This window comes from Mytilus galloprovincialis, chromosome 3, assembly GCF_965363235.1.
Source record: "Mytilus galloprovincialis chromosome 3, xbMytGall1.hap1.1, whole genome shotgun sequence".
In the NCBI taxonomy this organism is placed as follows: domain Eukaryota; kingdom Metazoa; phylum Mollusca; class Bivalvia; order Mytilida; family Mytilidae; genus Mytilus; species Mytilus galloprovincialis.
This window is the reverse complement of record NC_134840.1, coordinates 70093280-70121176: the sequence shown is the minus strand read 5'-3', so window position 1 is coordinate 70121176 and position 27897 is coordinate 70093280. Positions and strand designations below refer to the sequence as shown.

The 27897-nt window shown below is 33.0% G+C and overlaps 1 protein-coding gene across 1 annotated transcript; it reads right to left on the bottom strand.

Annotated features, from left to right (window-relative positions):
• Positions 1-982: 982 nt before the first annotated feature.
• On the bottom strand, positions 983-27538 carry LOC143068788 (uncharacterized). The gene is made up of 30 exons (XM_076243087.1): positions 27440-27538; positions 25648-25689; positions 24850-25010; positions 24302-24550; positions 23979-24131; positions 23460-23655; positions 23008-23254; positions 22688-22853; positions 22211-22384; positions 21645-21794; positions 20923-21498; positions 20278-20621; positions 19770-19952; positions 19197-19458; positions 18541-18685; positions 17907-18164; positions 17283-17540; positions 16828-17062; positions 16152-16368; positions 6646-15555; positions 5932-6264; positions 5488-5650; positions 5143-5327; positions 4442-4692; positions 4157-4250; positions 3561-3648; positions 2794-2996; positions 2218-2545; positions 1677-1876; positions 983-1391 (listed from the first exon to the last, which is right to left on the bottom strand). Exons 1-30 carry the CDS (start codon positions 27489-27491, stop codon positions 1104-1106), a joined length of 15111 nt encoding a protein of 5036 aa, XP_076099202.1. The 5' UTR covers positions 27492-27538; the 3' UTR covers positions 983-1103.
• Positions 27539-27897: the final 359 nt, after the last annotated feature.

Here is a 27897-nt window from a genome sequence, read left to right as displayed (position 1 = left end):
TTCATTTGCACACCATCTTATTATCAAGATGCTTGTTTTTTTATTGACAAACTATTTGTTACGTTTGAAGGTTGTGTTGTCCAACAATCAGATTTTCAATGGATACCAACCATACTCTTTTATTTGTCGGCTTGTTCTTTTATTCCCATAAGGAAGACTTCATACAAGAGCTTTTCATGAAGAATGAAAAGACGCCAGTATTGCATGAATAAAGTGCTTTTTCGGTAAGCATGCTACATTAAAAAAAAAGGGAAAGATCAGGTTACTTTGATTCAGAATAAGATGTCCGGGTATGAATTTTTTAATTTTTTTTTATATAACAGCTTGTCAAAAATTGAATAATTTTAGGATACTTTCGTCGACCTTGATTTGAGTTTTCAGAAAAATATTTTTCAAAATTGGTCCCATTTAATGCAAAGGTTTTATTTGCTACTGGAGACAACAAATTCTTTGAACCAATTCTAGTGAAGCATTGATAGTTGCCCAATTTTGGTTTCATATAACATTTTATTTCTGTTTTTATTTAAACAATCGGATGATAACTAAGGACCAACAATATCCTGTTAGAATGAAGTTTTAAGGTATAGCCAAACCTCCAAACCAAATCTTTGTATCTACGAAGGAATTAAGTATAGGTTTCTTCCAAATTTTGTGTTACTGAAATACCTAACTTACCAAAACATTGATAATAGATTGAATCCTTTTTTTAGCCGTGTAAAAATGTTCTTAATGTTAAAATTTTCAATTTTACTTTTACATATCTTTTTTTGTTTTTTTTTCCCGATATTATTTGACGAGTTCATGTTTCTATAATTATTCAAACAATCTAAAATTCTACGCCTAGAAGACGACACCCTAAAAGCACAATAAAAACCAACAAGACAATTAGAAATTAATATACAACCTCCATCTACAATCCATAACAATATTTGTTTTGTCATACCTAGATCCATGTTAATTTTAAAAGAGTAAACAAGATACATTATCAATGCTTAAAATTGTTTTATTTCATTATAAGTTTCACAACAATATCCAAAATATAAATTAAAAGTTAGTAATCACAGTTTGCTTTTTCATGGTATTTCAGAGTTTGAAATGTTCATTCAACATCTATCTTGAACCTGCCATGCGTTTCCTAGAGCGAAAGCGTCGGATGTAATTTGTTTATTTGGCATGATCATATCATCGTAACGTTCATGGTTCAGAGTACCAAGAAGTCCTCCTGTTTTACCAAAGTACCACTTGCTCAAATCAATGTCGACCATATTGACAGTTGGGTCGGATTTGACTTGGAACCCACGTCCTTCAATGAACACCTTACCATCTTCAGAGAAAACTGCAAATTCTGATGATCTGTAAGGTAGATCCATAACTACACCGTCGACACTGACCTACAAGAGAGAATGTATGATACGGTGAATTCTTTTCTTATGTTACAAAATACATTAATGTACATGCAAATAGCAAATGTCTTATTGAGTAATACAGACATGCAAAGTTAACCTTAAAGCCATTTTATTATCTTTTCACTTTTTATACATGAATCACATGTTTAACATTCGCAATGGAGTCTTGCAAAGCATATCCGTGATATGTATTTGTAGATATACACATAATGTTTCATATTTATGTACATATAGAACTATATAAATATTCCTGTAGAGAACTATATTTACCTTTCCATTTGGTGATAATTGAACATTTTGTTGGTGAGAAGTCAAGATTAACTTCTTCTTTTGTCTACCCAAATAATTCATGATGATACTGAAGTTGCCGTCCACATAATCTCGTGCAAGAACGTAGCTACATCGACCACTGAAGTCAAATTCTTGACCATCGAAAGTTGTAAAGTGTCGGCCATGTACTTTTGCACTTGCTGTAGAAATGAAATCAAACATCAAATTATTCTTTATTTATATCATTAAGGAAACATACAATAAAATTTTTAAAAAACACACATATAATTGTAGTTTTCTGCTATAACTTTTGGCCACGAGTATGATGAATATATAAAATATAACGTTATAAGTAGAAAACATAACACATCAGGAACAAAATACGAAAATACAAACTCTGTTTACAAAACGCTGCTCACCCAAATTTAAAGTACATCTACTTTCATGCATTATCGTTACATCCTTGTTTCCCTTCATTGTACTTGCAACAAATCAATCGTGATTCTGAGTACAAAACTTAGAAAAATTTATGTTTACAAACCTGTCCAGGACATGTGTGGTATGTAATCCTCCACAGATCCAAGGAAATTTAGTTTTGGAGTTGGAAAGCTCATATCTGGAATGTATTGTCTCAAAGAAATGTCTTTTAGTGAGCTGAGAGTGTGTACATCAACAGGCAGGTACAAATCTACTTCAATATCTCCATTTAGTATGTCGTATTTAATAACTTTGGATTTGAGTACATTTCCGAAAATCTCTTTTAAAACAGACATCTCCTTTGTAGCATCTTTTTTCAATTCATCAAATATTTTGTCAACTAAAGCATTTACATTCTCTTCAAATTCCCAGTATTTGTATGCAGATGATCCCTTGAAAAGAATATGTAAATCTTATTTCACTTTAAATATCATGTACATAAATGTTGTAACTTTAATATATGTTTGTATATTACATATCTTTTTTCATTTTTTCATTTTTGTTTTAGCAATTCATAACATTGATGCTAATACAGTTTCCGTTTGATTTCATATAGGGTCTACTCCAAACATGTATATATATTTTGAAACATATTTTAAAAATCAGCCTTACAAATCGATCAACACAAGTTTATACCTACCATGTTGTACATTGGTGTTGGTAACGAGTTGACCAGTCGTTGGTTGATCCCCTCTCTGATGTTGTTTATGCTTGATGTGTACTGGTTGGCAACGTTAGACCATTGCTCATTTAATTTCATGTTTTTAAGCTGATCCATATAAGAGTTATATTTTGATTTTAAATTGACAACAGTTTGGTGATTTCCAACAGAGTTTCTGTAATCTGAAATTATTAGATTTTATATAGATATAAATGTATAACAAAAAGAGATTTTGAAGAATTTCTATACTTTCATTGTAAAGTTGTTTTTTAGGGGAACTTATATCAATACATTTTTTGTTGATTATCATCTGCGTCTAAACAATGTGAAGTGTTTATGATCAAAGAAAGAAGACTGATATAGCAGAACGCCACTCCCAGATTTCGTCTGCCTTGATCAAATTATCTGTTGTAAAATGTTGAAATTATTTTACATGAAGGAACTAATCTCTCATGAAAGTCGTCATTCCTTGTGCGAATTCGGCTTTACTTAATGCCCTTTACGTGTGTAATAAACTTGAAATTTCCGAATATTTAATTTTTGTCATCAAGTCTCACTAAAGAGACATACATTCTCGACCTGTGCATCTGATGCAATGGAATTTATGCCGTTTTGGCTATTGTGTAAATGATTTAAACTTCTATATACAGCAATACCTTATACAATTTCCTTTTTTTTTTAATTTAGTTTGTAAGTTGTCCTGGATTTATTTAAACGAACAGAGATATTCAAAGGATAACATTTACCAAGTAATCTCTGATAAGAATTTGTTGAAATGCTGTTCAACTGGTCACCCATGTTGATATAAGTATCTTCTGAGTAGGCATCCAGTCTCTGAAACATACAAATAACAGTGTAAAATAAAACTTCCGACATTCTGCAGGTAAACAAAATAGTTTTCATAAAAAAGGTGTTTTTGGCGACATTTTCGAGTAATAAAAAATTGAATATCAGTCGTACGTAGATACTGTGTTATATAAAGTTATATAAAAGTTAGTGACACATCCCCATTAATAATACGAAGGAGTGTACACTGATAACACTGTACACTCGCAGCTGCTCCGAACAATTGAGAGATCACGTAATACATATGTTGATTATTACTGATTATTCTTAAACACAGGAAGGAAACATCTGTAGTACGAACAGATTTTAAAGTATTTATTCTTAATTGTGATTAGCCAAGAAATTAACAATTGAAACTAACTACAAATATGTTATCGTCTCTTTATCGTTTAAACAAGGTTTTGGATTTTTTTTAAATACTAGTAGCTTAAACACGAGCATCATTGAAGAGAAATTGCCGTGCAGTAAATTTGATACCGTTAAAAATAATAATAACCTTTTGTAGTTGTTCAAGACTGGTCATATATTCATCAATTGTGTGTTTGACTTGGCATCTCCTCCAAGCTTCATTTAAGTCTTCTGCATATTCACTAAAAAAAATATAAATAAAGATATCGTTACACATGTGTGAGTCTTTTAGCATATTAGGTTCATATGTTTTCTATTATACTCTCACTGCTGTTCAGTCTTAAAAGTTTTGGCACAAAATTAAAAAAAAATATTAAATTTTTTTCAAGTGAAAAATTAAAATTTCAGTGGAAAGATTTTAAAATAAACGTACCCGATTCTGTTCATGGTAGTATCAACTGAATTACAAATGTCTTGAAGATAAAAGGTATTTCCTGCTTTCAATGTTCTGAGTTCAGACAGTTTGTCATTAATGGCATCAGCATAGGACTTGATTTCTTCTGTATAGGCAGCTTGGAATAATCGTCTCTTATATGATATTTCTTTGTTAATTCCATCAGAAGACTCTTCAACGGCCATAGCAGATCGTATTCCATATTCTTCAATTCTTTTTGTTAGTTCAGCCTGAAAGATTAAAGAACATTTATACTTGTTTTGGTCATATGATGATAACAGCATTAACAGAAAGCAAACCGAAACGAATGTGTATGTGAATGAAACTTAGGTTTCGGCTGAAACTTAATGCTTAAAAAAATCACCTTTCTAAAACAAACTATTTCTATTTTCAATCTGGCATGGTTTGGGTTGCTATTTCTTTTTTGTTCGACATCATGGAATTTTTATCTGTCTTTGTCCTAGGTTGATCGTCTTTTTCTTGTATTGTTCAATGTCTTTTTAATCTTATGTTTTAGGTCAACCCTTGGTATTTATTTGGTCTTATTTCTATCAGATATAAACTATTTTGTGGGATGATTTATAAGACATTTGCCCTTATAGAGATTTTTCTTTTATTCCTTTTCGCTATCTGTATATGACTGATAAATCTCAAAATTGTTGAAAAAGTTACAAATATACCTTGAGATCACTGATAATTGATGGACGCCAGTGAACACGTGTATGAAGAATCTTAGAAGATTTTAATCGCAGATTTAGCAAGCTGTCTACTGTTTTCTTCTGATTTACATTTCTGAACAGTTCTGCAGATATTCCTTTCTCGTCTGAGAATTTAGCATTCACATGAAGTGTTTTATCTGGGTTTTCTGAAAATAGAAAAAGATAATAGGATTAAATGAATTTTCTGTTACGTTTAAAAGTTCAACTTAAAACAAAATTTTCTTCTAGTATCTATCCATTTTGTAACGCTTGTATTTTTTATTTTTTCCTTTAGTATGGTATTGGTATTTGATAAGGATGACTTACTGATATCGTAGTTCATGTTAAAATCCAGACTCCCATCATTAGGATCAACTGTCAGCTCTGTATTGATTGGCTTGGTATCATCATAAAGATTTTTGATCGTCAGTTTGAAAGGTGATGTCTCAACACGAGCATCTATTTTCATTGTTTTGATTGGAGAACGAACCTGCGGAATAAAAGTCAAACATAAAGAAACGTTAAAAATTCTTGTCAACTTTTTACTTTGACCATTCGTTTATAGTATATACCAATAGACTTTCAGTCAGGTATTTCACTCTATATACGGAAACACATATTCATTAGAAAATATTTATGAACAAATTAATATACAAATATAAAAAAATATATATTAATTTTGTTTCTTCCATTATTCAACCAGTATGGACAAAAATGAACAGAAAAATATTCACACAATAATATGTTTCTTAAGTCTTAGTAAGTCAATACCTGTATATTGAGTTGACGTTTGAGTTTATCAATCTCGGTTATTAAGGCGATGTTCTTTGTTTGACGTCTTGCTGTCAGGTATTGGATATCAAAATCAGCTGAGAGTTTGTCGTTAGATTTTCCGAACATTGCTTTAGTGTGGATGTCCACTGTAGTATATGGATGACTGATACCAAGTAAGAACTTGTAATTCTCCCCACGACCTGATACATCTTCTAATTTTGAACTCAAGGTAAAAGTTTTACGAGAATCTTTTGAGTATCTGAATGCAGTACGGCCATCATAAATAACGTTTCCACTTCCAATTAACATTTTGTAATCAAGTTGAAGATCCTTTAAAATAATAAGGGCACTTCTTTTAAACTGTATGCATGAGAGAATAAAATAAATTAAACTGTAAATGTTTTTAAAAGATTTTTCTGTGCCTTGGAAAATATTTAATGTTGGTTTGTACCTAGAATATTTGTGCTATAAGACTATTGTATAAATAGGAAATATTCATATAACTTATAATACAGATAATTTAATTACTTATAGCATTATATTTACTGCAGTGCAATATATACTGAGATGAAATCTTTAGTTTAAACAAAGGAGAATATTCTCTATCAATCACTTGTATTTCAAAAGACATTTACCTAATTGAAAAACATGTATTTTGATAATTTTAATTAATAAATTTCTATATCCTAATAATAAGTATATTTTAATTACCTTTCCGAGACTTGGCATTTCTAAACCCAATGATAGTTCATCTCCATAATATCTGGTCTTAAATACTATTCTTTTGTTTTGGTCTCTCTCTGCATCCCACGACAAATCAAATATTTGACTTGACTTATCATAACCTGATGATACAGTTGACAATACAACTGTCCTAGATGGTAGCTGTAGAGTGTATTTTGCTTGTCCGTTTTTATCGTGTATTGTTTCAATTCCATGTGTTCGGATATCATCTTTTTCTATAAATAGAACAATTTTGGACGATTCATCAGGACGAAGATACGATGCTCCTATGCTGTAAGATTTTGACCCACATATACCTCGATAGCTAGCAATCTGTTTTTTGTCAGACCAATCAGAATTGAATTTCACATCCATTCTGCAACTGCTGTCTCTATCTTGCTTGTTCCAATTTACAAGCATGTATGTTTCTGAGGAAAGCAGTTTATTTAATTCAAACCTCATCTGTCTTGGTTCGTTGACATTAATTATCAATGTTATTTCCTTTCTTTTCTCAGGATCCATTTCAAAATCAACATCGTACAATGTTTGTTTGTTGATTTTCATATTTGTTGCTACAACCAAATGATTTGTTTTGCTAATCCAGTCGAATTTTACATATCCATTAGCTGTTCGGAGTGATTCCCAAGGAGTAGACACTGTTAGTGACCAGTCTGTCTTCGTGAGAGATGCATCTATTGTTATTCCGTTGCGGTCAGTCCAAAATCCTTCAACGTGAGATTTCAATTCTCCAAAAATTTTGTCATTTTTCATGGATATCCGTATATTTCGCAAATTATATAATCCAGTTTTAAGCGTAAGGGATCCATCTAATTCATCGAATCTTTGACCAGTAAGGCGTGCATCAAATTCAATATCAAACAAGTATGATGTCTGTATATTAAGTGCAGCATGGTATGGTTTTCTTGAGGCAGATGCTTTAATTTGTGTTCTCTCATATCCTTTGATTGGTGTATCAAGATTTATGTTGATTGAGGATGGAGTTTTTTCCATGGCAATAGTTATCTTTTTCTCTCCAATTGCAGCATTTCCGGATAGTGAGTAGGTGTCATCTTTCATTTTCATGTCTGCATTGACGGAATATCTGTTTTGTGGTGTATCAAGATTTATGTTGATTGAGGATGGAGTTCTTTCCATGGCAATAGTTATCTTTTTCTCTCCAATTGCAGCATTTCCGGATAGTGAGTAGGTGTCATCTTTCATTTTCATGTCTGCATTGACGGAATATTTGTTTTGTGGTGTATTCAATGAAATATCGACAATTTCTTGTGTTATCTTGAGATTTCCGTTAATAAGAGGCATATTTCTACTGAGCGCCAAATATGCAGATGAAGTGAGACTGTCTGTTTTGAAATCATGCCGATATCTACCGTTCAAATGAGGAATTACATTGAATGGAGTTAGGAGTTCCACATTTAAGTACATACTTTCTGGTCGATACATTGTGAATCTAGCATTTCCTTCAATCTTTTTGTCGGGTGCATATTGAAAACTTCCGATTGTTGTGAAAGACTTCACAGATCCAGTATGTTCAATCTTGATATTTACATCTCTTAGTTTCTCAAATGGTGTTTGTAAGCTTAGTGAACCCTCGATAGATGGAAGGTGTTTAAAGGATGCATCGGCTTTGATTGTCTTGTCGGCATGTGTTGCCTCAATGCTTGTTTTAAAATTTGAAATGTAACCATCATGTAAAAATCTAAGTTGAGACGATTTTACATTTCCAGATAAAGTGGTTTTAAGTGCTGTGACGAAGTCTATCGACTTTACTCCTAGTCTGACGGTGGTAATTTCTTCAATTCCATTCAATTTACCAATGGATGCCTTTACTGTTGTTCCGAATGAATTTGGATTTCCATTTACGTCATATTCTATTTTGATGTCTTCTAGAATAGGTGTTGATAGCAGCATGTTCCCTTTGATTGCTTCTGAGGACCAATCATGGTTGACTTCTCCTCTAATTTTTTCTTTTCCGTAGCTAACAGACGATTCGTATCTGAATGCATGCAGACCTCCATTTCCGTTTATAATCACCTCAAAGTCTTCAGTTAGTGGTGTTTTTATACACAGTTCGATTTTTAAACCAGTTGATGTATCAATTTTGCCATTAAGTTGAGTTTTATGTTTTCCTATTTTCGCAACTGCCTTTCCAGAAATGAGAGACTGTACATTTGATAATGTTAGTAGAGCCGTATTTCTTTCATATCCAGAGAAAGGTGTCTCCAACGTAAATGTTAGTTCACTAGAAATATCAAAATTTGTTTTTGCGTTGATTTCTTTGTCATTTAGAGTCAGTTTGATGTTTGAACGGAAGTTTTTCAAAGTACCTTTGAGTTCATGTGAAACTGATGCTTTTATGTTTTTGATAGGTGATCGTATGTCAATATCTATTTCTAAACCATTTGGTAAATCTAGATAGAAATTTGATAAAAGTTCATGTTTTTCTTCACCATATTCAAGCAAAGCCTTGGTTTTGAAGTTTTCAATTTCTCCATCGAATGAAACTTCTAGCTGAATATTCTTAAATATTGGCGATTGAAGAGCCACATTTGCAGATAATTTTGAGGTAGTGTCCATATCGACAGTTAAAGCAGATCTTTTATCATTGTATCGAACTTCACCAGATACGTGGAATTGTTTCAATGTACCAGTACGCTTAAGTGTCGAAATAATTTCGTGTTGTTTACTTCCGCTGTAGGTTGCACTAGCTTGTGATATGAGCTCAGATGAAGTGCCTTGATGGTCAAGGAAGATTTCCATATCATCAGTGAATGGTGTTGACATACGTGCTTCTAATTCAATTCCACTAGTAAAGTCGGTTTTAGCTGAAGTGGTGAATTTCTTTCCGTTATATGTAGCATCTCCCGATAACTGGAATTTTTGTAGTTTACCAGACCATCCAAATGTTATGACGGCTTCATGATGTTTGGATCCACTATATGAAATGTCAGCTTGTGACTTGAAATTATTAACAGAGCCCTTATGGTCAATTATAATTTCTATGTCGTTGGTAAATGGAGTTTTCAAAGTACCTTTTGTCTTAATACCGTCTGTGGAGTCGAATTGTAGTTCTGATGACACTCTCTTGGTATTATAAGATGCTTCGCCGGAAGTTCTGAAATTTGTCATGTCTCCATTATGCTCAAATGCAGCATACACTTCATGTTGTTTCTTTCCGCTGATGGTTATTTCTCCCTTCGTTTTAAAGTTCAACATTTCCCCTCTATGGTCTACTTCCAATTCGATATCTTTTGTGTATGGACTTTTTATTTCAATTCTGCCTTTTATTCCTGTAGATTTTTCTAATGTTGCTTCTACTGATGCTACCTTAGTATTGTATGACAATTCTACAAATACTCTCTTGTCACCGTTCTGGAGTACAATATTGGCTTCATGCTGTTTTCTACCGTTGTAACCGATCTCTCCATGACTGATGAAATTATGTAGAGTCCCTTGGTGAGAGACAGAAACTGTTATATCATCAGTAAAAGGTGTTCTTAAAGTTACTGTTCCCTCTGGATCGTTCAAGATATCCAAATTCACATCACTCGAAATTGTTTTTCCGTTGTAGGTAGCTGATCCCGACGACTGGAATTTTTTTAATTCGCCTTCAAATTTGAAATCTGTAGTAACTTCATACATTTTAGATCCTCCATAAGTCACATCAAATTGATTGTTAAAATCGATCAATTTACCATTGTGTGAAAATGATACACGAAGGTCTTTGGTCAGAGGAGTGTTCAATGAAACTGTGGATTGGACTCCATTTGTACTATCAAATGATACTGATCCAGTTACTCTCTCTGTATTGTAAACAATATTGGAGCTGGTGGAAAATTTCTTAAGTAATCCATCGTGACTAAAGGTAACAGAAATGTCATGTTGTTTGCGACCACTGTATGTAAGATCAGCCTGCGTTTTAAAGTTCAAAGGTTGTCCGTTGTGGCCGATAGAAAGAATGATATCATCTGTGAAAGGTGTCTTTACTGTTGCTCTTCCTTCAATTGTTAATTCAGATTCAAGACTGACTTGGACAGATGCTGTCTTTGTGTTGTATGTGATATCAGCAGAGGTTGTAAATGCTTTCAGAGCACCAGTATGTTTGAAGTTAACAAGAACTGCATGTTGTTTGCGACCACTATGTGTAAGCTCAGCCTGAGTTTTAAAGTTCAAAGGATGTCCAGTGTGACCGAAAGACAGAATAATGTCGTCCATGAAAGGCGTCTTTAGTGTTGCTTTTCCTTCAATGTTCAAATTTGACTCGAAACTAACTTGAACAGCTGATTTCCCTGTGTTATATGTCACATCAGTAGAGGTTGTAAATGCTTTCAGTGTGCCAGCGTGTTCAAAATTAGCAAGAACTGCATGTTGTTTGCGACCACTGTATGTTAATTCAGCTTTTGTTTGGAAGCCATATGTGTTTCTTTGTTCTTTGTCACTGCTGAACATAAATGAAAACGATACTGGTTCACTTATCGGCGTTTCAATTTGTCCAGTTGCTTCAGTCCTTTCTTGTATTCCTTTTGGTGCGCTGAACGAGAATTTTCCAGTAATTTTTTTCTTATTGTATGCACCGTCAAAATTTGTTCTCCATGTCTTGATTGATCCTTCAGCATTGAAAGAAATTTCAAGTTCGTGTTGTTTCTGCCCACTGTAAGTAAGCTGGGATACGGATGTAAAGTCCATCAGTTGTCCTGAGGTCTCAGTACTAATGACTACATCACTTGAAAATGGAGATTTCAAAAAGCCGCTTATTCTTATATCTCTTACCACATCCACTGATACCTGGGCAGACCCTGTCTTGTAACCGTAACTCAATTCACCATTAGATAAAAACCGTTTAATTTCTCCTTCATGATTTACCTTAAGAGTGATATCTTTAGAGTATGGCGTTTTCAGGAATGCCCTTGCATTTATACCTCTAGAAGTTCTCAGTGTTAGCTGTCCTTCTGATCTCTTTCCATCTTGTACATATTCACCTGAACATTCAAAATCTCTCAACTGTCCAGAATGTTTAAATGACATTTCTGCACTACGGATAATTTCATATGGAGTAGTAAGTGTGGCTCTTCCTTGAATTCCATTGTTGCTTGAAAATTTGACTATTCCATTGATCTTTTGAGAATTTATGTCTATATCTGCTGTGCTCTCGAAGTCATTTAGTTGTCCTTTATGGTTAATATTGAGTTCTCCTGACCTTAAAATATCGAATGGTGTTTTCATGTTCAGTCGAACTGAAAGGTCATCGTCAGTACTAAGATTAAGATCTGCTTGAGCTGATTTTTTTCCATATGCACCTTTGATGTTTGAAACACATCGTCGAAGGTTCCCGCTGTGTTCAAATGATGCTGACATGTCAGGTGTAAATGAGGATATAAAGTTAGCTTCTCCGTTCATTTTTGGTTCCCTTTGATATGAAATTCTGCTGTTTAAAATATCTTTTCTTCCATATGTTAATGAAACTTGGTTGTTGAGGGATGACTCAAAACTATGCGATAACGACATCCTTACAGGTTCATATTTTGGAGTAAGAAGGGTAAATTTTCCTTCAATTGGACCAAGACTAGAGAATGAAACGTCCAATTGACTTCTTTTCTTCTGGAGAAGAGTTTCTAATCGTGAGGCAAAATTATTGGAAGTTCCTGAGTGTGAAAGTTTGCCTGTCATTTCTTCATATTCCTGGAATGGCGTCTTGATATCAACAGAAACAGTTAATCGGTCATTTGTGCTGACTGATGTATCTAGTGTTATAGTTTTAGAATCAGAGTAAGTTATTTCAGCTTGAGTTCGGAAGTTATTTAGTGGGCCTGCATGACTGAGTAACGCCTTTAGATTGCCATAACTTTTTACCGGTGTTTGAAGAGTTGCAGAAAGGATCAATGGTTGAGATGTAAATTGCAAATCACCAATAATGTCTTTTTTGTTCTTTGAAACTTCCAGATGACATTTAAAGTTAGAAAGTTGACCGTTGTGTGTATAGGAGGCTCTCATCTTTTCATATCCTTCATGAGGTGTGTTGACAGTAAGCTCTGTTACTAATTTTGGATCAACCGTTGATTTAACATTAGCGCCCCAAACATTTTTCCCGATTTTCAATTCCGACTGACATTTGAAGTCGCGTAAATTCCCGTCGTGTGTTACAAAAGCGGACATTTTTCTGATGCTCTTGAATGGTGTGGATATTGAAACGTCTGCCTTCAGATTTTTTATAAAGTTGAATGTCAGGTCTCCTTCAATTTCCTCCTTCTTTCCCCATCCAATCTTTGCTTTTGTCTTGAAGCTTGTACTTTTGCCTTTGTGTACAAAGAGAACTGTGATATCATCCATGATGGGAGATGCAACCTTTAATAGTCCTTTCATTCTTTTGGCATTTGTCATTTCTATATCTACATTGATTGGCTTATTCTTCCCGTATTTCAGTAAAATGTTAGAATTAATGCTTTTTCTATTTCCACTGTGAGAGAAGGAAGCAATGGTATCTTCAACAAGAGACGACTTCATAGTGAAGGAACCTTGGAGACTCTTTCCATTATGGAAACTGATATCAAGTTGATGTTTGCCATTTTTGTCATACTGTAAGTAAGCCCCAGATAAGAATTGATTCCATGTTCCTTTGTGGCTCAAAGTAGCGGTTACTGGATGGTAATTAGGAAGACGTATTGTGACTGAAGCTTGATAGTTTTCGTTGTATTCAACAGCAAGCTCAGCAGAGTAAGATTTTCCCTCTGGATACTCCATCACAACTTTCGTAATGCATCCTTTGACGGAAGGGTTGTGTGTAATACCGGCTGTTAAACGTTGTAATTTTTCAAAAGGAGTTGCAATACTGACATCCGCGCTTAGCCTTTGTCCATCTAAAAGAGTTCTTGATGTCAATGATACGATCTTTCCTGGTAAGTATTCAACCTTTATATCGGTTCTCGATTTTTCATTCTCAGGGCGGTTAGAGAATGTTATTTCACTGGATGGAAGTTGTTGGTATTGAGTTTCAAGTCTTACATTACCAGACACACCACCAATTCTGTTAAATGTAGACGAGAGTCGAATTTTTCTTACAATTGGTTGTAGTTCAAAGCTGACAGAGGAGGTCATTGACTTCATATTTCCTTTAAATTCCATCTCTGTTCTAAGTCTTCTGAATGATTCAAATGGTGTAGATAAAGTAACCAAAACATATTTCTGAGATCCGGTTTTCAATCGTCCTTCTATTACAACCATTTGTTCACCTTTGAGTAAGAGGTTCCCGGTAGCAATGAGTTCCCCATTTTCAGTTTTAAGATGACCTTCACTTGTAAATAGGTTTTTGCTATTGTGGCTCATCGAGAGAATGGTGTCCATGGAACTGTCTCTATGTAAATGACTAACCATAAGTTGTCCTTTTCCAAATGGAGTTGTGGAGGTCAATGTATACTGAACGGATGCTTCTTTCCATGCAATATTATGTTTGCCCTTAATGTTAAAATCATAATGCTCTCCATTAATATTGGTTGTGATCTCTGTTGTTATATCATTGAGTGTATTACTGTGTTGCCATGTAGAATCGTATCGGCTTGTTGGTGAAGAAAGAGCTATTTTACCGCTCTGCTGGATCATAAGACCTGCTCTATCATGTGTGAGTTTACCTTTGTATCTGTATTCATTTCCATTGATATTTAGAACGAGGCTGTTTTCGTTAGTTGTATCCTTACTCTGATGACTAAGATCTAAAGATACGGTTTGGATGGATCGAATGTTAGATTTGACACCAGCATGTCCCAAGTATATGTTGTTTTCTTTCTTTGCAGATGCATCAACCCGTATAGAATTCTTGTTTACCTGAACAGTTACAAGGGACTTCAGGGAGTCTTTAGCATCATGGGAAATTTCTAGGGACGAGGTTTTAAATCCACTAAATGGTGTCTTGATGTTTAGAGATCCTTGGAATTGACGAAGGCTAAATGGTTTTTTCAGGGCAAAGGCAGCTGATATTTGGTTATCTGGTTTCCAGTTGACATCAAAGTTAGTTTTATATTCGCTTCTGTCTGACAAATGGTTCATGCCAAGTTTAACATATCTTAATCCTTTCGCTGCAGTATGTACTGTTAAGCTGCCCTCGATTTTGACTTGTTCGTTACCATTTTTCTGTTTCAAAGTTGCGTCAACAGATAGTTGTTCTTTTCCGTCAGATTTTATGTCAAAATGTGCATTTTCGTTTTTGCGATTTATGTTGATTTTGTTATTTTGCAGTGGACTTTTGAATACAAGGATTACATCAATATCTTTAATGGTGTTGTATGTGAGTTGAGTGTCAACAAATATGTGTTTGTCCTTGTCTGCATTAGCATCCCATTGAATGTCCAAATGTCCAACATATATCGGTCCCTTCTTCTTTGCTTCAAATTCACCTTTGACTCTTCTTGAAGGCACAGACACATCACCAGAAAGTCGTAGAAGTGCTGCTTTTTTGTATTGAGAACCAAATTCTACCGAATAGTCATTATTAAGTCGAGATTTGACACGAAAGTTTCTAGGATCTAGGTTGAGCAGTGCTTCAAGATGGACTGGCTTCTGTCCGGACATACTTATATCAGTGCTGACGTCATACTCTTCATTAGAAAGTTTAAGATCACTTACAACTTTTGTTTTGTGTCCAGCAATGTTTGAGATCAACTCATTTGTGTATCTTCTTTTGTTCTTCTGTTCAAAATTGTTCGCAATAGAAAAGTCTTTGCCATTCCATTTCAGACTTACATCCCCAGTTAAGGATGTAAATTTTTTGGACTTGTTCTTCATTACCAATGCAGCGGATACTGATTGCTTCTTGCCGTATGATAACCCAAAATTAGAATTAATACTCTTTGGATTGTGAGAATGTTTTCCTTTCAGTTTAAGATCTAATCCCTGAAAGTAGCAATATGATTATGTAATTATTTCTAAACTTTCACAGACTGTTTAAATGTTGAAAGCACGTGGCTTTCTACAATTCCACCCTTATCAGAGTTTTAAAATGTTATGTAACATATCGATTATCAAATAATTTCAATCGAGTAAACTCACATATAATAAGTAACTCGCATTTAGAAGTATGGTCCTTTTGGTCTTGGGGGTCCTGCGCTTTATCAATACAGAACTATTTACATAACCGCTATCAGGGAGGCATGACTCTGATTTGTTTACCGGTAACTCAAAATTTAAAGTGTACTTTAAAAGTGTCAGAAGCCTGTAATTCAGTGGTTGTCATTTGTAACTGTCTGTGATCACAGGTTTTTTTTGGTAGTTTTTATTTTTCTTTCTTAAATCAGACAGTTTTCTTTTTTTTCACATTTTGTCATGTCAGTTGCTTAAATTCACTTGATATAGACTCTGATGTATAGTTGTCTCATTTGTAATCATACCGCATCTCCTAATTTTACATTGATATAATATTTTTCATATGGCATTGCCTTCTTTATTTTTAGACCAGCATGTAATGGTATTCTATGTTACGATTTTCTTACCAGAGCCAGATGTCGAATATCACCAGTTATATCTAATTCAGATTTCTTCCATCCCAGTTCGTGACGTACTAATGATGTAACAAAGATACGCTTGTTTTCATCCTTTGGTTTTGCACCATATCTAAGGTCAAAGTTCACTTTTGTCAATCTCGCTTTGTTGTTCATGTCTGTGTTGATAACAACATTGTAGTCACCATTCTTCTTGAAAGTTAAAGATCTGTAAGTATAGAGAACAATTTAATTTAATTTGTTTCTTTCAATTCAAAAATTGCATTCCTAGAATTGGGTTAAGAGTACCACTGACTAGACATCATATTGCAGTTTTGATGTAAAACATAAAATTGCGTATCTCCAAACTTAAATTATAGTCGAAGGGGGCTTTAGGTTTGTACTCAGTCTGTCAGTCTGTTCATTTATTGCTGGAATTTACAAGACATATATAGTTTGTTGAATAATTTGTGTTTTAATTACACATTTTGATATTACGGTGAAGCATATTTAATTGATAATTATCAAAAATTTAACAAACATTTCGGACAGACTATACACACTACATTATCTGAATATTCAGCAATATTAGAGAATTCTAATTCGGATAGAATCTGTTACATGGAGGCTAAATAAAATGTATCACTAAAAATGTAAAATTTAATAACATTCATATATGTATACATACCCTTTGCCAGCCAATGACCAGACACTCTTGGTGAAACCATAATTGATTTTACTGTTTACTGTTATTTTGTCCCTGCTGATTCTTGGAATAACGTAATCTAGATTAACTCTGGTGATTACAGCAGTTTTCTGAAGTACAATGTTTGAAGTTCCTTTTGCTCTTAGAAGTGGAGTTCTGATGTCAACTTTTGACTGATACCGGGCATTTGATTTCCTTAAGGTTCTCGTTAGTTTTGCTAAAACAGACATGAAGAAAATTCTATTTTAACTACTACTCTATGGGACAGCTACACTATTTTCAATAGTTATTTGTACGATATCTGGGATTCTTATATTGCACTAAACATACTATTTTAAAAGATTGACTAAAAATTAAAGAAGATATATGCTTGATGTAATTGAGACTTAATTGATATTCATTTAAATTTTGACTGATATAAATTGTATAAAACTTACTAAACACTTTAACGGTTTTGTCCAATAACCTGTCAAGTGTAATGTCCACTAGAATAAGAGAACCACTTTTATATTCCATGGATCCTCCCAGGGCTGTGACTTCCTCCTTTGGTGTACGGATGGACAAATAAGGCATTAACTTTGTTGCTTTCTTTGTTTGTGTATTCTGCAATCTGCTTTCAAAACTGTAATCCTTCCCAGGTTCAAAGGAGATGGATGTTTTCATAGAAGACATTGCTTTCTTGGAAATCAGGTTTACTGAAAATCACATGACAATTTATTCTAATATAACGTTGAAAAATAATATTGAAAATATTAGTACTTTTCTATGTTATAATGATCCATTTTTATTTTCAGTAAGTGATAATGGGCTACCTTCTTTAAACCGAGCTCGGTACAATTTTTGTTGAACAATTATAGACAATAAACTGACTAAATCGTTATGTTTACTTTGAGAAATATCCCATCATACTTTTAACTAATATCAGGATCATTTTTGAATGGTTTACGTGAAGATTTTGAATATTGCATTAAATAATAAGATATAAGATTACAACAGTTGAACTATAACTGCACACAAATTTTTGGGCAAAATAAATATTTACGGTAAACGGTATAACCTACCTTTTGACTGAATGGGTTGCTTAGATAGCCCCTTTACGGTCAATTCACCGTTGAAACTTTTGCCGACAACATACTCAACAGAACTGCTGAGTCTGATATTTTCCATATTTGGTATGATGATTTCAATGTATGGATTGTAAGTATAAAGCTGTCCTTTCCTTGTTCTGATCCATTCTCCAGTCACAGAGTATTCATCTCTGTCGTCGATAACAATTCTTCCAGCCACTTGTTTCTGTTGATTGTCACCAACCAATGCTCCTAAACATTTCAATCTTATTAACTATTTGGTTAGATTTCGTAAATATTTTGTGTAAAAAATAATTACATTTAAGAATATTTCGTCGATCTTTATATTACTGAAAATACATAGAAAAGCAGACACATATATTTTTTATTCTTATCACAATGGTCCACAATTATACGTACATTATAATAGTATGAAACGTCTAGTTGAATTTATAAAATTGTGAGCTGTCTTTTCACGTTATACGAATGAAAGCGAGTTATGACTACATAGTGCAAATCATTTCATATATATCTATAACAAAAAAATACAGTAATCAGTTCTTACATTAACAAAATTTCAGCATAAATTCAAACGGTTTATGTCTTTCCTATAATGACATTTATTTACCTCTAACTGAAACTCTCTTCCATGGTGAGATCATGCTTATTTCCAACAGAGGGTCAGATCGAACAAGACAATCAAAACTCAATTCACGGTCTACATTAGAGCCTGGGGTGCTGAAGGCTACTCTAGCTCTGGCCTCTTGTTTATCCTGTAATCAAACAAAGAAGTTATATATTGTATTTATTCAGTACATCCGTTCCATTTCTGCACTTGACACAACTTAAAGCTAAATATTTGGGTTTTGATTCCTGTATTGTTCATTTAAAAGTTTGAGTCAGACATGCAGTATTAAAATGCTAACACTTTAAGTAAATGTCTGAGACAGACCATCGCCATGGAAGAAATTCTTTGCTCAATGTCGTTCATGCTTTGTCGAAGAATGTTTGCGAACATAAATGTGAGGTTATATAAAAAAAAACATTAATAAAGGAAAAGTATTTTAACATATTGGAAAAATTGAATCGATTAAGGATAGTTTGCAAACTTATTTTGAGAGCTTTTCGATTGTTTCTTTATTCGCCGAAATTCTTTAATTTGTTTTTTTTTCTCGTTTGATACTGTTTTATCAGGTAAAATTTCCTAATTTTTATTAATTAAATTAAAGAGAGAGCTCAGTTTTCAAAAACTCGGGTCTTTTTTAAGTATTGATATGGCATTACCTTTACGAATTTGTATTCCATGTTGTAACTTGCATGTGTGTCACGTTTCAGAAGAGTGAGTCCAGCACTAACTGGTCCTGTCATTGGAAAGTATGGAGCATCTGCTATCAATGATGCATTTGGATACTGAAGTTCAGCACAGAGTTCCAGTCCGGTAATCTTGGCAAGTTTGTCTCCAGAACATACTTTTTTAGTCTGTCTGTTAGCAGTAATCATTTTCTGTTCTCTCTCGGATTCACGATGGACAGTGAAGAAAGCAGTCCTGTTGATAATAGTCAATTATTATTATATAAAATTATTATATTCTTAGTTGCATTCCCGACTTATACCTACGACATGCTGACAAAACGTGCACCGGAAACCAAATTATACGTCAGGTATCTTTGATGACTATTTATATAAATTTAAGACAATCACTCTATTACTTATTTAGAATTCCATGATGAATAACCTAAAGATTGTTTGTTTTAACTACGAATCAAATTTTCATTGTTCTATAAAGGAATAAGCAAAATAATAATAAAAAGTTTTCAAAACCGTAAGTTATTGTAAAATATTAAAAATTTTGCATACTTGATATTGAAAACTTCCATTTTGTCAAATGGTGTTTTGATCTGTGCACTTAGTACTTTGCCGTTTTTCAGTTCTACGTGTCCTTCTACAGAGGAGGAGGAATGCATAGTGGAAACCATCTTCATTCCACTTTTTGTTACAAATGCATCTACGCTCATCATACTGTTGATCTGGACAGCGCCGCTGTAGAAACATTGAAAATATTAAAATTTAGAAAAACGTATACATAATCACAACAAACACTATATTGGAGGTAAACTTTAGTAGATTTTTATTGTTATAATAAACTATTTTTTAATTGCTTTTAAGTATTTGGTGACTAAAAGTGTTTACATTGATATTAACTGTTCCCGCAAGTAACACGCTCCAACACATATGACCTATATGTGTTCGTTACGGTACGAAATTTTTCCAATTTAACTCATTTTTTCTTTAACCTAGAAATTTGAGTTGATTTCGTCTGCAGACAGTTTTCGTTCTTTTAATATGCTAGTCATACATTACTAACCTTGGTTTCATATATCCATCCAAAGACAGACTTGGTGATCTGTCTGTTATTTTTGTCAAATCCATTTTACCAGAGGCACGTAAATCAACGGTAGCTGATCCATCAATGGTCAAATTTAATGGGAAGCCAGCCATTGTTGGAATGATGACGCTGCTATCCAAGAAGACGTAGCTCTGAGTGAACGAGTATTCTTGTTTCTTGGCAAGAGCCGTAAGAATGTCCAAAATATTGATTGATTTACCATCAGTGATATCACTTAGTCCTGTGAATCTTGTAAACAGTAGCTCATTTCCAAAAACTCTCATGTACAGATCTCCTTTCAATGAGTCAGATTCTGTGTCAAACTACAATAGCAAATTGATCTTGTTAAGAAGGATAATATTTTGGTTCAGCAATTAGGTAAACAAAACTTATTTGGTCTCTAATGGAAAGTTATCTCATACCACATCTTCTTTTTTTTTTATATTAAATCGATACAAGTCATATCATACAAACCAAGCTTAAAAAGATTATAAACTTTGCACTATTTATCTACAAAAGAGTTTTTAAATTTGTATGCCAAAACGATATTTGAAATAAGTTACATTAAACCTGTGGCACATTTTCAGACTAGATACCTAACATATTATTAATGATAAAATTTACCTGTCTGTCAATGTCTTCCATTTTTGTATTACTGATTCCTTTTATGTTCTGTTTTGTGACTTCTTTGACATCATTTTCCTGGAAGTATCCGTTAGGTCCAAAGTAAGATTCAAGAAAATATTCAAGGCCCTCCATTCGTCCACCGATTTCTAACAGGTTGACGGAATGTCCAAAAAGGTCGAATGTTATGTTAGTCATGGCAGATCTTGGTAAGAAAGATTTTGAAGACCACACAACATTGCTGTCAATGGAAGCTCCAGTATTTAGTTTTTCAAGGAAGAAGGAGCCTTCGTAGTTTCTGGAATATTTCAGTTTTTCAAGATCGAATTCTTTCTTCAGCGCCTGGTCGTTGATGATATTCTTTATTTCTTGTTTCAGTGGGCTTGAAGTCTCCATCAAATTTGTTAAATGAGACCATACATAAGAACCAACTTGGTTGACCTCTTCTGATTCAAGTACATTTCTAACACGAGACAGGACATTATCTGAAGGGCATGTCATAAGAGCCTGGTAAGAAGCAATTCTCAATTCGGAATCCTCGTCTTTGTTCCTGAAGATTGCCATGACGTCGTCTCGCTGCAATGGAGAACACACTTTATATATTCATTATTATAGGCATTGTAGTACACAATGTATGATGCTATACACAAGAATAAAAACTGTATAACTATTAGTATTGACTCAATATGGACATTTTACAAAATTACAAATTGAAAACTTACGCTTATTGCGCATGGCATACGACGGAAGGCTTGTATAGCAGAAAGGCGGACTTCAGTGGGATTCTCTCTCTTGGTCATACAGTTAGAGATGGTTCTAATGGCATTACTAACGAATCCAGCATTTCCAAGTGATCTAAGACTACGGATCACCTAAAACAAAGTTCATAAGTGAATATTTAATGACACTGTAACTTTCTTTAACCAAAAAAAAAAAAAAGAAGAATTTTTTTTTTTTACACCTCTGATTCAATCAACTACATCAAGTGATCTAAGACTCCTGATCACCTAAAAAAAAGTTTTAAAATTAATGATAATCGTAAATAATGATACATGAACTTTCTTTAACCAAAAAAAACCATAAAAACTTTACACTTCTGATTTAATCAACTATAGCATCTTTTCTATTATAAAGTGATATAAAACTTAAATATTTAACAAACTTGTAATTCCTCGGGAATACTATATTGTGTTTTAGTCAATAATTGAAATATTAACTTTAAATTCACAGCAAAAAAAGTTCCATTGGGTAAATTATATGTCAGATGTCACCATTATATTTCACATACCTTGCCAAGATTGTTTTTGTCTACGTAACATCCAACACCAATCTTGTCTTCTATAGAAGCAACAATACTTGCAATGTCCACATCATTTTCACATTCTTTTGTCTTGCAGTAGGCATATACGAGTGAAGACACACCCAGCATAGCCTCTTCATTGTCCTCGGATGATATGAGTGGCTGTCAATAAAGGAAAATGAAAACAGAGTAAAAACCTGTTGTAACTAAAACCATTATGAGCATGGCGACAGGCTAGTATATTCTTGAGACAAAGTTTCTGATTTTAAAGTGATGATTTTATTAATGTTGACCTTCAAGGATAGACGTATCGTTTACAAGATTACAATACGGTGCTCAATTTTGACAAATTATTTTGTTTATGAAATTCTACTTCATTCAAAGTTTGATTAAACGTAGGAAAATTGAATACGTTAAGTCACATCTGAAATAACAGATATTTTTTCAAACAAACATAAGACCTACTTTGACTTCATTCAGCATTTCTTTTGTTGGGTCTTTGATGAACGATAAAGTCGTTAGCCACATATTAGCTTCGATTCCACGAACTTCTTTCTTGTTAATCAAGTTTGTAATCAGTCTCAGTGAAGCTTTTGTTCCAAGCATTGGAACGGCATCAAGGAAGAATTTTCTACAAAGAAAATATTTAACTTTTCATCAATACCAATAAAAATTATCATTTCAAAATGTATTAAGATTCCTAATGCTTCAGATACAAACTTGGTAGCAAGTGTTTCAATTGTATTTAATATATATGACAAGAATAACTGATAAATGTCACTCACTCAACTCTCTTTTGATTCGATGCACAGAACCTGGTTCCTTTCACCTTTCTGTAAATCTGTTCCAGATCATCACTTTCTAAAGCCTTCATTAGTCTAACCAGTCCAGAAAACAAAAGTGGAGTATCCGGTTTCACACTGACAGATGTGGATACACAAATTTCATTCAGTTTACTCATGACATCCCTGATTGTACCTCTACCATCGTTAGAATGCACAAACGTCAATGAAACGCGATGTCCAATGGAAACTGTAATACAAGTACACTGATTTTTATATGAAACTTGGAAATATTTCTGTTGAAATACATTGTAAAGATTCTGTTTACATTTATTTTATTAAAGTTTAATTTTAATAGTTTGATAAGAGAAATATTTTTTCGAACTTTTCTATTTTCAATTAGAGTCAATTATCATTAAAATGATTCATTGATATATCTTTCAATGTTTTCTTACTTGAGCTAGAAGATGATACTCTTTCTGTTACATATTTCAATGTCTGTTTGGTCTTTGTTATAGCACCACTAGATTCCCTTGAGAATGGTCGGAGAACATGTTCTTCTTCACATACACTGCTCTGTAGTATACCAGCCTTGCTGATGTCTTGTGAACACTCATGGCTGCCTTTTATCAGTGGCAGAGACTGAATTTCCTAAAAATGTATATCAAAGTCCATTGGGGCAAACATATTATTAATTCCTTGTATCTTTTGTTAGTTATAAAATATTAACTCATTTATAGTTGTATCTGTATAAATACTTGTAAAAGAAAACGTTTAAAAAAGTCTTTTAGGGGTGAATAGAAGTCCTATTCAAAGTCAATTTTTATTCCAGTTTAAACGAAACTTTTTTTCAGTGTAATTAGAAATTGTACCCAAATCGACCCTCCATGCAGAAACAGATGGACACATGTTATTAAAATAGACATTAGAATAAGACGTATTGGTAGAAAGATAAACTAATAATTATTACTTACAGATTGAATTTTGTATGGTGTTCCCTGCATCATTGTATTGTATCCATGTCTGTCTGTACACCCAAGCAAATCTTTGCTCTTCTTGATTGTTCTTGAGTACCATCCGTTGCTAGATATCGTATATGCTGCTTTGCATTCCCCAGTGATGTCAGTCTGTTAAACATAACAAAACTATATGAATATAGTTAAAGTGGTGTGTATATACTTTTTCTCTCTGTAACTACACAGATTAATAAACCTATGCTTCAATTACCCTTTAGCTCTAAACATAAATTTGTCTTTGTTCAGTTTTTATAGTAAAACTATGATATAATTCTGTTTACCTCTTGGACTGTTTGGTCCTGTGTCAGGTCATCCATTGAGTTTTGAATTGCTGAGAGGATACCACGTTTAATGTTGAGTACCCATGTTTTCTCAGGTATGGATGTACAAAGTTCTTCAATTCGGCCATCTTGGAAGGAGAATGCCAATGGAGATTTCTGAAGGTTAGTTCTAAACTCTCCACTTTTGTCGGCATCTATCAGTGTTTCAGGCGCTTTTGGGTCTGATTCCAATAGCCTAACATTGTCAAGCTATAAATTTGAGAAAAGAAATTTCCATATTGAACATGTCTTATTTGTCAAAACAGCACCTCGTTTTAAGTAATACGGATTATTGTGTGTTTACGTATTTACATATCTTTGGCTTATGAAATGCTTGACTTGATCGTTCCTGATAAAGATAAACTTATAATGTGTTATTTTCGTGAATTTCCTAAACTTTAAAGTTAATAAATACATTAATATCTTTTAATGTTGGCAATATAACATTGTAATTTTTGGAGCGTAAAATAAATCAATTCTCATTAGAAAAATAGCTTAAAGTATTTTACCCGAAGATTCATTTCACATTTTGAGACGACATCGATGTAAACTTTGGCAGTCAACTGAACTCCGGCTTTTTCCCCGGATGCCCCTTGTACTGTTGTGTCGACATCAGTTGTGTAGTCATATTCGTAGGTTTTTCCGGTTTCGTATCCAAATTTCTTTGTTTCTGCAATAAATGCATGTATGATATGCTTAAAATATCTTTGCTATTTCTGCATGATTCTTAAAGTCTGAATGATATATAATTAGCAAACCTAATAATGAAAGCATTATATTTATTTCTACGAGTTTAAAAATAAACTCATTATAGATACCAGGATTCAAATTTAAAATTTACGCCAGATGCGCGTTTCGTCTACAAAAGACTCATCAGTGACGCTCGAATATTTTTTTTTTTTTTTTAAATACCAAATAAAGTACGAAGTTGAAGAGCATTGAGGACCAAAAATTCCTAAAAGTTTTGCCAAATACAGCTAAGATAATCTTTTCCTGAGGTAGAAAAGCTTAGTATTTCAAAAATTCAAAGTTTTATTAACAGTTAAATTTAACTGTTTTTGCAGTTTTCCTTTTCTTGATTTGAATATTATAACAAATACCAAACTCAAAGATACATTCAAAAGGGGATGTCCATAAAAAAAATTAAATAACAAAATTAAATGGTATTAACCAAATGGAGCGATTGAAAAACAACTGTCTTATTTCTGACTTTAAACAGAAATTTTCAGTAAGACAAAAAAAAAACCTGGGGAAACAGTTTTTTCTCAAATTTTATGCTGAATTAACCAAAAAAAAAAAAAACATACCTGTACAACGTGTTGAACATGATCCTGTGTTAATAATTGGTCCTGAAAATAGAAAAATTCAAAATATCTACTTTGAAAAATTATAATAAAAAGCATCTATCACTACCTAAAATGTTAACAATTGATGAGCATGCTTATAATATAAAAAAAGCATACATTAAAAAACTTTAAGTTTAACTGATTTAACGACAAAATTCATCGAAATAGTACTTAACATTATGTGTTTTATTAGCTTGCATTGTGAGGCTGCTGTTTCTGCCTAGTTATTATTCAAAGTCTCCATTTCTTCTCAATTTTAAAAAATAATGTATTTCACATAAAAATTGTCAAGATCTCATCAACATAAAAGCACAAAACGTCCGTATAATAAATAAGTAATAAAAATATTTATGAAATAGTATTATGAAACTATCGAACGCCGATGTAAATTCAAAAAGAGGAATTCCGTAAAACTGACAAAGTCAAAATTTATTGACCAATTAAACGATTTGAAAACCACTATTATATTCCTCAGCTAGTACATGCATTATCTAAAGAAAATTGTTGGTAAAAGCTATCTAAACCTCAAACTTTTATGGCAGTTGCTTATACTAGTAATGCCAAAATTGGGTGCGCATCCCAAACAGACATAATAGAATAATAAAGGCAACAATATTATATCGTTGTTCAGTGGTCATAGTTCGATTAAACAGAAACAAATCAGGGTAACAGACTAAACCCGTGGGAAACACATCAGTCAAACAACGGAACATCAGAAACACTAAATTACCACAGAAACAAACGACAATATATATAGAAACGGACTGTAGATAACAACCGTCATATTCATGGCTTGGTCCAGGACATTTTAAGAGAAAATTGAGGTTTTGACCTTGTTACATGGTTACCTTAACCTACCGCACATATGACAATATTAAAATACCGCTTAAAATAAAACATTAAATGACAAGAAAATACTGTATTAACAAACGTAAGAACACTCAGTACAGAGAAATACACAAATTAATAATATAATAGTACAATACATTATGTAAACCGCGGACACATCAATGAATTAACGACAGCACACCAGGACACCACAAACGAAATATAAACTCGTGCGTCAAATTCATAGATCAGTGTAAAAAAAGTTACGTATTTTTTGTGACATTTATATTTTCGCGGATACATTTATATGAATAAAATAGATCACAATTTTGGGATCAAGCAGCCATAACTTTGTAGTCATAGATGACCGACATACAAGAAACTAAAAATTTCAAACAAACATAAAAAAAACCTAACACAGAATGTATAAAAGAGAAGGCAAAATAGGTGAAAACACACTGTAAAATCTTCTTGCGTACGAATCGTATATACATGACATTACATGAACACGGTATTTTAAATAACCTAGCAAATTAATTAAGTACAATACTGCTTGAAATCCTTCATTCAAAGAAACTTCGCGCCTTCGAAAATTAAATTTAAATTCATAATACTTTAATTATTATAAAAAGCCTAGTCGATCAAAACTACCCGCATCTGTGCACAGAATTAATGGTAAAGAACACCAATGTGACACTAAAAAAATGCAAGTAATAAATCTTATTACAAGTTTTTTTTTGTAAATTCAATACAAATAAAAATGAAAAATATACTATTTGAAATGTACCACTGTTTAAAAACACATTAATATTAAGTCATTCATATATAAAAAATGTTATCAAATAAAAATAAATAGTAAAATTGTCTGCATAATTAAATAAAAAAAGAAATTGTAAAATGAAAATCACAAAAAGATACAACTTACCCGCCAATGTCGATGCCACAAAGGCAAGTAGTAGGATAAACGTATGCCCCATTATGGAGCTGGCGGTTCGTACTCGGTCGCAGTTTTCTAAAGCAATGTTAGGTTTAGTCACTTATATACTACTCCAGAGTACAAAGTGACATTTAACTAATGCATATCGACCAGTAATTAATGCTGACATATTTGGGACTTTGTAACCGTGTCAGTTATCTTTTATCGAGATGTATTTACGCAATCAACATGTGAATGTTTATTAAAAGTATAGGTCGATGTACTATTTGATTTTTATATTTACATTTGAATATGGTGAAATATTTTGATAAATAATCTCGATAGAAAATAGAAAATATATGACTTTTTGATCATGAGCTTCTAAACTGTGAATGATTGTTATTTGCAATTTATTTTTCAGGGTAATGAAAATTACCTAAGAAAACAACCCAATTCAGATGAAGTTA